This window comes from Protopterus annectens, chromosome 1.part1 (assembly GCF_019279795.1).
Source record: "Protopterus annectens isolate FY-2018-M chromosome 1.part1, PAN1.0, whole genome shotgun sequence".
In the NCBI taxonomy this organism is placed as follows: domain Eukaryota; kingdom Metazoa; phylum Chordata; order Ceratodontiformes; family Protopteridae; genus Protopterus; species Protopterus annectens.
Window position 1 is genome coordinate 515378000 of NC_056726.1, and position 13648 is coordinate 515391647.

Consider the following 13648-nt stretch of genomic DNA (forward strand, 5'->3'; position numbering starts at 1 on the left):
TAGTTTCCCAAATAGTAGTCGAGGAAGCAGTGGAACAATGTAAAAGTTTAGGAGCTGTGCATTGTTACCTGAAAATAAAAAAAACATGGCGGACGTATTGTGGAATAGTTGTCTGTGGTTAGAAGATAAAATTATGATTTTTATTTTGTAGTTTGCCCTTTTTGTAAGGTAGTGCGATCTCGGAGTTGGTACATTTAATATACAGGGGGTGTGGGGTGCAGAGGCGCTTACCCCCTGAAAAAGGATGCCAAAAGGTTGAAGTGTGTTTGGTAAAAGGATAAGGTTGTAGTTGTTCTGTATTGTTTACAGATGTGTGATAGTGCTTTTTCACGGGTTTGGAGTGTAGAGGTTTGTTTTAATTATGTAAGATTTTGGAAAGGTATATGGTTGTAGATGCTGTGTTTAATATAATGTGTTTGATGTTTTGACTTTGTGATGTTCTCAATGTTGTGGTTTTGAAGTTTTGTTGTTTTAAACTTTCGGTTTTCTCGTCTCAACATTTTGAAATTAGAGATTCTGGTTGTTCTATATTTGAAAGTAGATCCATACACACACACACACACACACACACACACACACACACACACACACACACACACACGTTTACTTACACTCCTTCAAAACCTGCATGCAAAAATATATCAAAAAATTCTTTAAAGAGTGCAACCTTTATGCAACAGGAAAACAACCAAAAGGAAAGAAAAAAAATTAAAGCTGCTATAGTCTTGTATTTTAAATTGCTTTAGCATTTTGGAACACGAACACAAATCCAAATGTGTGTGTCTGGTGCAGCTGAGGAACTGTAGAGCGATTAGTCGTGGTCAGTACATAGGATTGTCTCGATGGCTCACCTTCCTGCACCACACTGACCTATTCATTCCTCCCTTGTTGCAAGAGCCTTGTAGCTAATTTATTCCCCAATGGAGTGAGAGGCAGGTGTTAGGGAGTGTGCCAGTCTACAAATCCTGCGGCTGTCCTATCATCACCCCATCAGCAACCTGTGAGTTCTGCTACAGCTGATTCAAGAAGTGCATACATACTTCTGTTCATATGCATCCTCCCGACCAAGCAGCACAAGAATACAAGGTTTTCATGTGCCAGGGATATACCTGTATTCCTACAGGTGTCACCAGTGCAGTGAGCCAAGCTACTCCATTCCCATTCTCCCCCGTCTGGTCCCTCCAGATACAGTTGTCTGAGGTGCAGTTACGGCCCTTCACACCATGTGGCTGGGATCAAGAAAAGGCAGTTAACAGTCATACACAAAGAACTGTAATAAAAAAGGGCCTTACAAACAACTAAAATCTTGAAGTGAACTTAACTAAAGGTTGTACAATACTTAACTGCTACTTTTACAAACAAACTTAAATGAAAACCTACACTTAAATGTGACAAAGCTTACTACTACTGAGATTATTATAAAATATCTTTTCAATACCAACCAAGAAGTACTTCTTGCTCTTTGGGGTGTATTCTGGATCCCATTCCTCATCCTTGTTTCTCTTTTGGAAAGGTACATTCGGATTGCTTGGCCCAGCACTCACAACAGAGAATACACCTCTGGCTCTCCCTCTGTTTCCTCTGACTCTGAACTGCTAAATATTTTAAAAACAACATATTTGATAATTTTTTATACAGCAAGCCTCTCTCTAACAAACAAAGCAAGTTGAGTGAAATGTAGATGTTACAACTGGCTCATCAGTCTTTCTGGACATGCGCTGTAGCACACACATGCATACCTCTAAACCACCCAGATTTTTGCCTCTTATTTTTGGTCTGGTCCTCATAAAAAAAATACTGTTTTTTCGGGCAAATCACTAAGTTTTGAAGTTACTAAATCATACTAAATAATGAAATACATTTTAGTTTCAGACTTGATATTCTTCTGAAAAAAATATAACAATGCAAAATCTGTCTTTCTAGCAACTTTCTAAGTTTATAGGCTCAATATTTTATATCTGGCTCTAATTTTGGGCCTTTGTCCCCCCATTACTTCTGGCTTTTCCAGATTGCTTGAACTGAGAGGTTGAGAGATATGCACACATGTATGGAGAGAGACAGCCATGATGCCTTTTCATTCAAAGTCTGTCTTTTCAACATATAAAATTATTAACATACAGGCTGCCGCTACAGGAAAGTAAGCAATAATTTGATCAAGTGCATCTAACTACAGTTATACCATACTGTAACAAATATAGATTTCTACACACGTGAAGGATTACCAGAACAGTTTATAATGCAGAGGATGAAAACAAACTGCTTAACAACTCTTTATACACTATGGTGTCTCTATAATGCTAAAGAAATTGTACATTCTGAGAGTGGCACATACATTAAAATTTCTCTAAGGAAGAACAATGCTCAGAGAACATACAAGCATTCACGAATGCAAGACATAAAACAATATTGGGGCTCTGGGGCTGGGTGATAACTTTGCTTCAACATATTACCTAACAGGCAAGAAAACTGCATGAACTATGAAAGCAGAAGCAAGTGCAATTGCTTGAGCTTCTCAGCATTAACAGCAGACTGGTGGCTGCAGGCACATGTATGTTGTTTGGAATAAAGCAGAAGACAGATGTCAGTCTTCCACCATACATTTTTCAGCACCTAGATAATCTTCTAGGTTAAGGATGCATGGCTCCAATTTTACAATTTGGATAACAGAGGACAACCAAATCATAAGAGGGGATACCACCCTTCCATTGTCTGGAAGTAAAGGAAGACAGCATATATAGTTATGCAAAACTGTGTGTACGTACAGCCAAATAAACACAATTAACCAGCTGTAGAATAAACATTCAAAGGAAACAAACCAACATGATAAAAAAAAAAAAAGTTATGTACTTACCATAATGTGCCATCTGTGTTATCCACTTTCATTCTTCCTCAACTATTGGGTTTGGATCTGACTCGGCCATTACTAAAGCTCATGGCCACCAAAAAACGCTGGGAATCCTCCCTTACCCATAATGCACCAACCTCTAACATCTCAGATCTTGTTTGCGGTTTTACATAGTACAGAAAATACTAATACATGTCTTCCTAACAGGATAAACAATATCTGGAGCTCAATATTAAGTGGCGTCCATATCTTTTGTTCTTCCAGAAATCTATTGTGAAAAAGGTTGGGGGGTTGCTGGGTGGAAAGTTGAGGAAGAATGAAAATGGACAGCATAGATAGCAGGTTATGTTAAGTACATAACTTCTTTATCGGATGTTGTCAATTTTAATTCTATCCTCAACTATTGGGATAGAGTCCCCAGCTACCTAAAATATTGGGTGGACTCTAAGGAAGGATATTCCTGAGCACAGTTGAGCCAAAGGCTGCTCTTCCCCTTGAGATCAGATCTAGTTTGCAATGAGTGATAAAGGTATGAACACTGGCCCAAGTTGCCATGGATCTAGTTGAATGGGCTCTTAAAGGTTTTGGTAAAGCTAGACTAAATTTATTATACATAAATGATATGCAATATGTCAGCCATCTGGCTAAAGTTACCTTTGCAACTGGTTTTCTCAATTCAGCATCAACAAAGCAGGCAAATAATTGATCCATCTTTCTAATTTCTTTCATTCAGTGTAACTAAAAATATAAATGTCCATGAACATGTAATAAATGTAGCATATATTCACCCTTGTTTGCAAATTTAGGAAAAAATGGCAAATTCATGGACTGACTGATATTGGGCTCTGACACTACCTTAGGAAGGAAAGATGGGTTGGTACATAATGGGACACTATCCTTATAAAATATCAAACCGGGATGTTTAAAGGACAAAGTTTGAAGCTCTGAAATTCTTCTAGCAGAGGTAATGGCCACTAAAAAAAATATTTTCCAGGTCAGGAACTTAAGATCGCATTTGGCTGCCTGTTCAAAGGGAGAATGAATTATAGCCTGCAGTACAAAGTTCAACAAGACTGTGCCTCTCAAAAAAAGCTTTACAAAGTTTAGATGAAGCCACAGAAGAATTCACAAATCCACTATGAAAATTAGAGATAGCTGCTAACTGAACTTTAATCGTTGAGGAGCTAGCTCCCTTATTAAAAATTGCTTCCAAAAACTCAAGTACATTTTGTATAAGAGCTGAGGAGGAGTCAATAACGTGTTCGAGGTTCTGCATTTCGCGATTTTAATCATTCGATGTTCTGATATAGACCGGGAGAAACCATGCTGTTAGTCTAAGATTTGAGACATCCGGATGAATCATGAATTTCGGGTGAGACAGGAAGCCAGAAATTATCCAGAATCCAAGGTGGGTAAAGAAGATGAGACCAAAGGAAGGGGAACCAAATCTGTCAAGGCCAGTAAGGTGCAATGAGGATGACTTTGCTCTTCAACCTGGCATCCATCTGTAGAAATTTTGTAATCAAGGGAGTTGGAGGGAAAGCATAAAGGAGACTGGGGGGCCAATCGTGGAGTACAGTGTCCATCGATATTTTCCCCAGATGGAGGATTAGGGCATAGTGGCTGCTGTATTTGTTGCCTAGGGGAGAAGAAAAAAATGCCACAAGGCTGGCCTCAATGACGGAAAATCATTTCTGTCACTTTCAAGTTGAGAGACCACTTGTGAGTTAGAGGAATGGACTTGCTCAATTTGTCTATTACAATGGACTTCCCCAGAATGTGCGTTGCAGTATGAAAGCGAATGGATGAGATTGCCCATTACCACACTGAGTGCTTCTCGACACAAAGGGTGATATCTGGTTCTCCCTTGCTAACAGCACTGCACTCATTTCCAGTACACTGATATGCGTGTTGGCCTCTTCTGGGGACCAAGTGTCTTGGATTGTTTTCCCCAGGAATTGCCCCCCCAATCTGGGAAGCATCCATGGTCACTATGGCCTTGGGCTGAGGAAGAATGAAAGGATGGCCTTGCAGAACTTGATTTGATGGAATCCACCACCGAAGGTATTGCTTGCATGCCCGAGTGATTCTTACTTATGCTGACATACACTGACAAAGAATCTACCACGGATTTGCTAGTATCCATTGAAAAATTCTCACATGACATCTTGCTAGGAGAACTAAAATGATGGCCACGGATACTGACCCCAAGGTTAGCAGAATTAGTCGAGATGAAACTTTGGTACTGCAAATTATTTTCCTGACATGTAATCTGACAGTTTCTATTCTTGAGAGAGGAAGAGAAGCTGCCACCAAAACTGTGTTGAACATTGCTCCTATGAATTCTAAGGACTGAGTCAGTTGTAACTGAGACTTCTTGTAATTTAAGGTTATCCCCAGATAAGAACAAGTCTGGATCACCTTACTCTTGTTGTTGTTAGTGGATGCCTGGTAGAGGCAGTAGTGAGACAGTCATCTAGATATGGGAAAAACTCAGAATCCCTGCAGTCTCAAGTGAGCCGCTACCACTGCCACACATTTGGTGAACACTCTGGGGGCTGTGGTGAGGTTAAAGGACAGTGCTCTGGACTGATGGTGACTGGAACCCAGCCAGAAGTACAAATACCTTCTGGATTGTCTGTTTATTTTTATGTGATAGTATGCATCCCGAGGGTCTATCGAGCACATCCAGTCGTCCTTGCCCAGATAGGGTAGAATGGACTGAACCATGACCATCTGAAATTTTGTAAGTCGAACTGATTTGTTCAAGTCACTGAGATCCAAAATTACTCTCCAGTCCCCTGTTTTCTTTGGCACTAAAAATAATCTTGAGTAAGTTCTGGATTCTATCTGGTCTGGTGGGACCTCTTAAATGACACTTTTTTTTCTAGCAGCTTTTGTATTTCTAGTGCTGCTGCTTTCCTCTGACTGGATGAAACATTGGGAATTTTAAATGAAACTAGTAAAATGGTTGGTCAAACAGTAAGTCCGAGTGGCATTAGATAAGCAAAAAAAAACAAAAAAAAAAAACAAAATACAAAAACCACAATGGAACCACGTCAATCCAAGTGAATATGTTAATTTAATACATTGCCAACATTTGGAATTTTGCATACAGATGGAGTTGGAAGAAAAGGAATAATCCTCTGCACCCAAGTATCTCTAGTTAAATTTAGTCAGGCTCTCCCGTGCAGGGATAGCCAACCCTAGAGTGCCTCCAGAGGGGGACAATCGGGGCCTACTTTCAGCAGCACCAATATGGTCCTGTCAGGAAAAAGAATCTCTTGGTTTCACATGGGGATCATCATCCATTTGAGTTCCCCCCTCTGCCTCTGGGGGAACTATCTCCATGCATTTCCTGTAAAGGACCCTGGGACTTCCTGGACTACATTTATTGCCCATCCTACGGACTCCTAGAAAAGGATCTTTGAGGGGTTGAAAAACATACACCCACTGCAGAGAGGGCCCTTTCTTCCATCTTTTTTCAAACCTGGAGAGTGTGTCCTTCAATTCTGGGCCAAACAATGAACTGCCGTCAAAGGGAGCATTGACAAACAAGGACTTGAAATGCTCCACAAAATCACACAAGTGCATCCAGGCATGCCGCGTGATGGAAATGCATGAAGCCACTGCCTTTGAGGCACCCTCAGCTGCATGCGAAATAAGCCTCAGAGGAATTTGAAACCGATCGAAGGGTAGCCAACTGAAAGTCCACAGAAGATTAAGCCTCAGCAACAGTGGTCCTCAAAAGGGATTTTGAAAGCTCCTAGATCAAATCTCTTTGTAGTCTTGTAAAATGTGCCAAATAATTCAGTGAGCTGAGGGCAAAGGTTGGTGAAGCATAGGCATGCTTCCCAAACCTGTCCATCACCCTAGACTCCCTGTTAGGGGGATGGGCAGAGGAACTTTGCCACGACCATAGAATCCACAGGCAACCCCTTACTCCAAGATTCCTTCCTGACCAGTGGAGCCAGAATTCAATCTGGCCTCTTAGGGATTGGCTCAACTGAGTCACATTCCTTCCACTCCCGCCTAGAGACCAAATCAATGAGCTCATTGGTGGGCTGAGCAACCCAGGAAGTAGACAGGGTAGCTCCAAAAGCTTCTAGAAATACTGATTCCTCTGGTGAAGGGCTGCTGGAGGACCCAACCACCTCTCTGCTTAAGGATCTCAAGAATGTCTGTCTTCGAATGAGACGTTTTCCAGAGGTGATCGTGGGGACCCTTCTCCTTCATCGAAATCAGTATCCTCAGTGAATGACTCTTGCGGAGAGTCCAAGTGCCACCTCTTGCACTTCCTCTTCCGAGGGACTTCCTCAGTGGGATACTCTGGTTAAGTGTTGAAAGAGATTGTAAGACCCTGTTGGGTGGTCTGGAGACCTTGAGCTGGCTGTCCCTGTGGCAAAGAATGATGTGGCTCTAAGTGCAGAGACATCTAGAAATTAGATTGGAGATCCAAAGAGATGGATCTGTCCATCCTGTCGGAACACAAAAACACCCTCTTCACTAACTCGAAGGCAGATTGCTCAGGAGACAGAGAAGACAGTGGCTTCGAGAAAGCAGGCTTCTGGACCACTGACTACCTCTGTCCCAAGAGCACCCCCCGAGGTGGAAGTTGGAGCCAAACTATCCAATCCCGAAGTTCTGGGGGCACAGATGGCTCTGAAAAACCTCAGAGTAGATTACAATGCCTCTGACCTGATAAGTCAGCTTTGGCTCTAAGAGTCATCCAAATCCGAAGAAGTCAGAGCCGGTGTACTCAGAGAATTCTTCATATCTGAAAATAAAGGTATCTTTAGATTCAAGGTGGATGGACAAGAAGGTTTGGAACCAGGGACTACGAAACAACCAGAGGGATTAAAGAAGGAGCAGATAATGGTGGTGTAACAGATGGATGGGGTCCCTGACCCGAGAGGGTAGGAGCCAGAACACCACCCATCTGTATCTGCGCCGAAAGGAATCTCCTCATCATTCTGTCCACGTCTTCCTCAGACTGACTCCTGGAAGAACGAGATGAGGCAATGGGACGGTTACATGGAACAATGTCTCTCCAAAGAGGGAGGGGGAACCCTAGAAGGCACTGGATCCATTGTTGGAGAATATCGTGTTCTCTGTAGTTATCTTTGGATTCAAAGAGCTTGGATCCGAAGATTTTTTCATCGGACCTGAAGGAGAGTGGATCTGAGCAGATTTCAGATCTGGTCTTGTTTTTTTTTTTTCTTTGGTGGCTCCAAAGCAGGAGTCAAAGTAGTAGATGGTCTTGGATACTTAGACAAGGTCTTAGTTTTAGTCTTGGGGGATTCAGCCCTAGAAATAGCCTGTCCAAATGTAGATGGAAGCAGTCCCTTTAAAATTAGCTCATTTTTTTCTATCAGCTATGGCCCTAGGATTGACATTTTTGCAGATAGAACAATCTTCTTGAATATGTTGTGGGGGCCTAAACAATAAACACAAAGCATGAGCATCTGAAAGTGGTAATTTATGCCCACACTTTTAATGAAGCCAGCAGGCCCTTTGTCAGACATGCCGTCTTGCAAAAGAAAACAGAAAAAGATGAAGTAACATAAGAAAGAGAAAGGGGAAGGAAAATACCAGCAAACTACACCACTGTGAACAGAAAAAAATTACAGATAAGAAAATACCAACAATGGCAAGAGAGAATAACACAGAGTGTAAAGGGTAAGGGAAAATATATTTATATATATAAATGAAACTATAAAGAAAAAGCACTTGTCTCAATTGAAGCTCAAGATTTCAAGCTGATCACGTCTTTTTGTGAAAAGCGGCAAATGAGATCTGGGGTATGTTAGGGGCTGGGGCTGGTGCATTATCTGTAGGGGAGTAGCTCAAACATTTTTTGGTGGTCACGAGCTTTAGTAACTGCCAAGTCGGATCCAAACCCAACAGCAGAGATAGAATGAAAACTGACATCAGATTTTAAGATTTAGTTTAGTAACAAACATGTACACAGAATTTTTGTACATAAGACAACAGCAAAAAACAGCTAAAATATGCAGAGTAGGTGTCACAAATCCATATGTATGTGTACACACCCACGTCTTGTGAAGTGATTACAGAAATAATTTTACTGAAGGAATCTGATAAAACATTACTGCTAGTCCTTTTGCCTTGTAATAAGTTAACTAAACAAGTTCACCAGACAGTAACAACTTTTAGACCACAAATTTACTCTGCAAGTATAAGATTTGATAAAAGGAGATTAAAAAAGATTTGGAAAACAGAATGGAGGCAATTTACAAAGAAACAATGGGAGGACATATGTACCATCTGTATAGCTCCCAAGTATGCAATTAAGTCCAGAAGGTTTAGAATTTTTGCATGGGAAATGTTTTGCCGGGTATTGTTATACCTCAAGCAGACTTCAGAAAATTTTTTCCTCAGATACACAGCAAATGCTGGAGATGGGATGGGAAACGAAAGGGATAATTGAGAATGTAACAAGCTCACAGATTGCGGTTTTTGTAAACTCAGATTGTCGGCTGGTCCGACGGCATTACATAATTAAATCTTCAGCCAGAAATGTTGAGGAAGCAAATGGTTTTAACTAAGGAATTATTCTTTTGAGCAGTGATATAGGATCTGAATTATCTGTACAAAGTAAGGATTTGCTAAGCTGAATAATATTGGTTGCCACAAAACACAATTACCGGACAATGGAATTCAAACCAACTGTAAATGAAGTATTGAATATGTTACATTAGATAAAAAGAATTGGAGGTGGGATCTTTAGAAAAAGGAAGGAGAAAATTATATAGAAGTAAATGGAGTAATTTTCCAGAGTAGTGAGATTTAAGGGAAGGCAGGAATTGAACAATTTATGTAATGATGGAGTGAAAGGAAATTGTTAAAGAAAACACATGTATACTGCATGAAAATAATGATGGAAAATGTTACCTTTTTTATTTTCTACTAATGTATTTGCACTTGCTTCATACTCTAAAACGTGATGACTCAAAGATGTTCTAAAAAGGAAAGTTCTGCACTTACCATAATGAAGATCCATGTTGTCTGATTTTCATCTCATTCAATGTTTGGGTTGTCAAATCCGATTTGTGCACAGACTTTGAAGCTTTTACAGTACTAGGGCTCTGAGACTCCTCCCCTACCCAGAATTCCCTGTACTCTACCCTATAACATCAGATCGAGTCTGTCCTCTTTAAATAACCAAAGTTATCAAAGGCAGAAAAAAACATACGTTTTATATATCAATCAAATAGGAAAGCAAATGAAACAGTCAACAGGGTTGTACACAGTGCACATTGTGATTGCCAGTTAGCCATCTCAAAACTATAGATGTCAATTTGGAAGGAGGGAGACTGAACCAAATTAAAATCAGACAACATGGATCTATTGTTATGTTTAGTACATAGCTTTCGTATCCAGTGTTGTCTATTTTCATCTGATTCAATGTATGGGACAGATTCACAAGCTGTCTTTCTGGATGGTATCACTGAGGGATTTCCCAAGTAAGATAGAACCAAAAGAAGAATGGGATCTGGATTGTACATCCAGCTTATAATGAGACACGTAGGTACAGATTGTTGACAAAGTTGCTGCTGCACAAATCTAATCAATGTGCAATATCCTTGCAAAGGCAGTTCAGGTAGCCCATTGCTCTAGTTGAGCGAGCCTTTGGTTTGATTAGTAATGTCAAATTCATATTACAGACAAAAGAAATGCAATCTGACAACCACTGTGATAGCGTCACTTTGAATACTGCCTTACCCATCCTCTGTTTTGAAAAGGTGATAAACTGTTTCTAAATTGTTTCCTTCTATGGAGGTAAAACCTGAGTTGATGAGGAACGTCTAAGCATGTATAAAGTAGATCCACATTTGCTTTAAAGTAGTGGAAAAATATTTGTAAATCTGTGGACTGATTCAAATTTGCTTCAGCTGCCACTTTAGGGAGAAAGGATGGGTTACTTTTTAGCGAAACTCTATCTTTATGAAAGATGAGGTATGGAGGTTTACATGAAAGTGCCAGTAATTCTGATATCCCTCTGGCTGAAGTGACTGCTACCAGAAAAAAAAACGTTTTCCAGGAAAGTAATTTAAGGTTTACCATAACTGCAGGTTCAAAGAGAGGTTGACTCAAAGCTTGCCCAAGAGAGAACTGGATCCCTGATTGGTGGCAGTAAGAGAAAGATTCCCCTAAGAAGGGCTTTAGAAATTTTTAAGGATGCTAAGGAAGAGTCACTGTAACCCATGTGGAAATTAGAAATCTCTGCCATTTGCACTTAATGCTGGAATAACTACAGCACCTATCAAAAAGATTGGCAATAAACACTGAGATGGATGGAATGGGTGCAAAGAAGGTGTCTACTCCTTTAGAAGTAGCCCAGATCAAAAACCTTCTCCACTTGTTATGGTATACTTTCCTTGAAGATGGCTTCTGAGAAGTGGAAAGAATTTTAATTTTAAAGAGCTGTTGTGGGGAGCCTTGCATCTCTGGCTATTGTTAGAATTGGAGAAACTATGTGGCTAGCTTCATGGACTTCTAGTTTTGAGGAGGCAGTCCAGATGGGTGACAAAGAAGACTTGAACAATGATCCAACATCCATGGGGGATGTTGAAGTTGAGACCACAGGAAGAGGAACCATGTCCGCCATGAACAGAAGTGGGACAATAAGGATCACCGTGGACTTGCACTGTTTTGCTTTCTGTATAAATGTGTTCATTAAGAGGAGAGGAAGAAGAGCATAAAGGAGCCCCAAGGGCCAATTACGGACCACAGCATCCCTCAGTGAAGGATCCTGTGGTGGGATCAGGGCAAAATAACTACTGCACTTGTTGAGATGGAAGGCAAACAGGTCACAGCAAGGGTGGCCTCAGTGGCTGAAAATCATAGCTGCCACTGTTTGACTGAGGGACCACTTGTGAGGTGTCAAAATGGTCCTGCTTAATTTGCCCGCTAATACATTGGCTGACCCCAGGACATGCATTGCTATGAGAAAGTATTGTGGAGACATCGCCCACTGCCAAACTCTCATGGCCTCTCAACATAATGGATGAGTAAGTTCCTCGTTGTTTGATGCATCATACTACCGCCATATTGTCCATGTGTATGGAAATCACACACTTTGGGACAGATCCCTGAAAGGCCTGCAATGCTAGGAGGACAACCCCATCTCCAAGACACTGACGTGAAGGTTGGACTCTGTTTGCGACCAAGCACCTTGGACAATCCTCCCTTCGTAATGTCCCCCTCACCCTAGCAGGGAGGCGTCGGTGGTTACTACGGTTGTCAAGAGTCTTTGGGTGGAAAGGGCACCCTTTGATAACCAATGGATATATTATCCACCATGCCACATGTTGTTTACAGACTTGTGTAATGTGTACCTTTGCAAATAAAGGCTGAACATTCTGAGACTACTGTACTGTCAGGGTCCATTGAAGCACTCATGTGGTAACGAGCCAGAGGAGCCATCAGAATCAAAAAAGGCATAAGCCCCAAAAGATGCAAGATTAGCCTTGCTTGAGGGGAAAGGATGAGGAATTACTTGTGTCACCACTAGACAGAGTGAACAGATCCTGTGCTGGGGAAGGCTCACAATTTTCAAACAAATCGAGGTGACATCCAATAAATTGCATTTCTTGTGTTGATACCAGTTGACATTTCAGGAGGTTTACTGTTATTCCTAAATCCAGTAACAGTTGGAGCACTAGATCCAGGTGATGTTTCAAAAGATGCTCTGAAGTAGCAGTTAGGAGCCAATTGTCCAGATAAGGGAAAACTTGGACCCCAAGCAGGCACAGGTGCACTGCTACCACCTGCCATTATCTTGGTGAACACCCTGGGGGCTGTGTTGAGACCAAAAGGAAGGCTTCTGAATTGAGATAGTGACTGGCTCCTAGCCGGAAGTAGAGAAATCTCCTACAGTGCTTCTCTATTTTCACATGACAGAAAGCATCCTTGAGCTCCACTGAGCACAACCAATCATCTTTCCTCAACAGAGGTAGAAAGGACTGAATCATGACCAACTGGAATTTTGTCTGCTTTATATACTGAGTGAGATGACTTAGATCCAAACTGATCTTAGGTCTCCTGTCTTTTTAGCAATAAAAATAATCCTGAATAGACATTGGACCCTAACTGGTCTCTGGGGACTGGCTGGGTGACTTTTCCAGAAGCTTGGATATCTCTAGTGCTGCTGTCTCCCACTAACTGGGTGGAAAGTACAGCTGTGTACACTTACCATAAATGTAGATGTTCGAGTGTATTCACTGTTGCAGTCATTACATTTGGGTTATCCTGCTGGCAGGTTGCCCTCAGTCGGCCTGAATTCCAAAGTCTTGGGTCCTGCGTCAGTTGCTGTCGCTTCTTCCCTGACGTCAGGTCGTCAGGGGTATAAAAGATGCAGCCGACGCCATTTTCTTCAGTTTTTCGTGCCCCATATGTCAGGTGCCCCCAAAAGGGTAGGCTAAAAATATGTAAATAAAAAGTACAGTTGTGTACCTACCATAAATGTAGATGTTCAAGTGTATTCACTGTTGCAGTCATTACTCTTGGGTTATCCTGCTGGCAGGCTACCCTCAGTCAGCCAGAATTCCAAAGTCTAGGTCTGGCGTCGGTTGCTGTTGCCTCTTCCCTGACGTCAGTGCGCCAGGGGTATAAAAGATGCAGCAGACGCCATTTTCTTTAGGTTTTCTTGCCACAGATGTCAGGTGACCCCAAATTGGTAGGTTGAAAAAATATGCCAATAAAAATGCATGCACAAAAATAACATTTCCTTTATCTACAAGCAAATACACCAAATAGGTTGTATAGGATAGAGAAGTG

The 13648-nt window shown here is 41.3% G+C and overlaps 1 protein-coding gene across 6 annotated transcripts in view; it reads right to left on the reverse strand.

The window, feature by feature from the left end:
- BCLAF1 (BCL2 associated transcription factor 1) overlaps nucleotides 1-13648 on the reverse strand; it is a 1196126-nt gene that overhangs the window by 256344 nt on the left and 926134 nt on the right. For 5 of the 6 annotated variants that reach the window (XM_044076391.1, XM_044076404.1, XM_044076397.1 and 2 more), the window contains exon 12: nucleotides 1443-1595. The exons of the other annotated variant lie outside the window; for it this stretch is intronic. In XM_044076391.1, the coding sequence (XP_043932326.1) occupies nucleotides 1443-1595 (153 nt within the window). The remainder of the gene's footprint in view (nucleotides 1-1442; nucleotides 1596-13648) is intronic. 6 annotated transcript variants of the gene reach the window in all.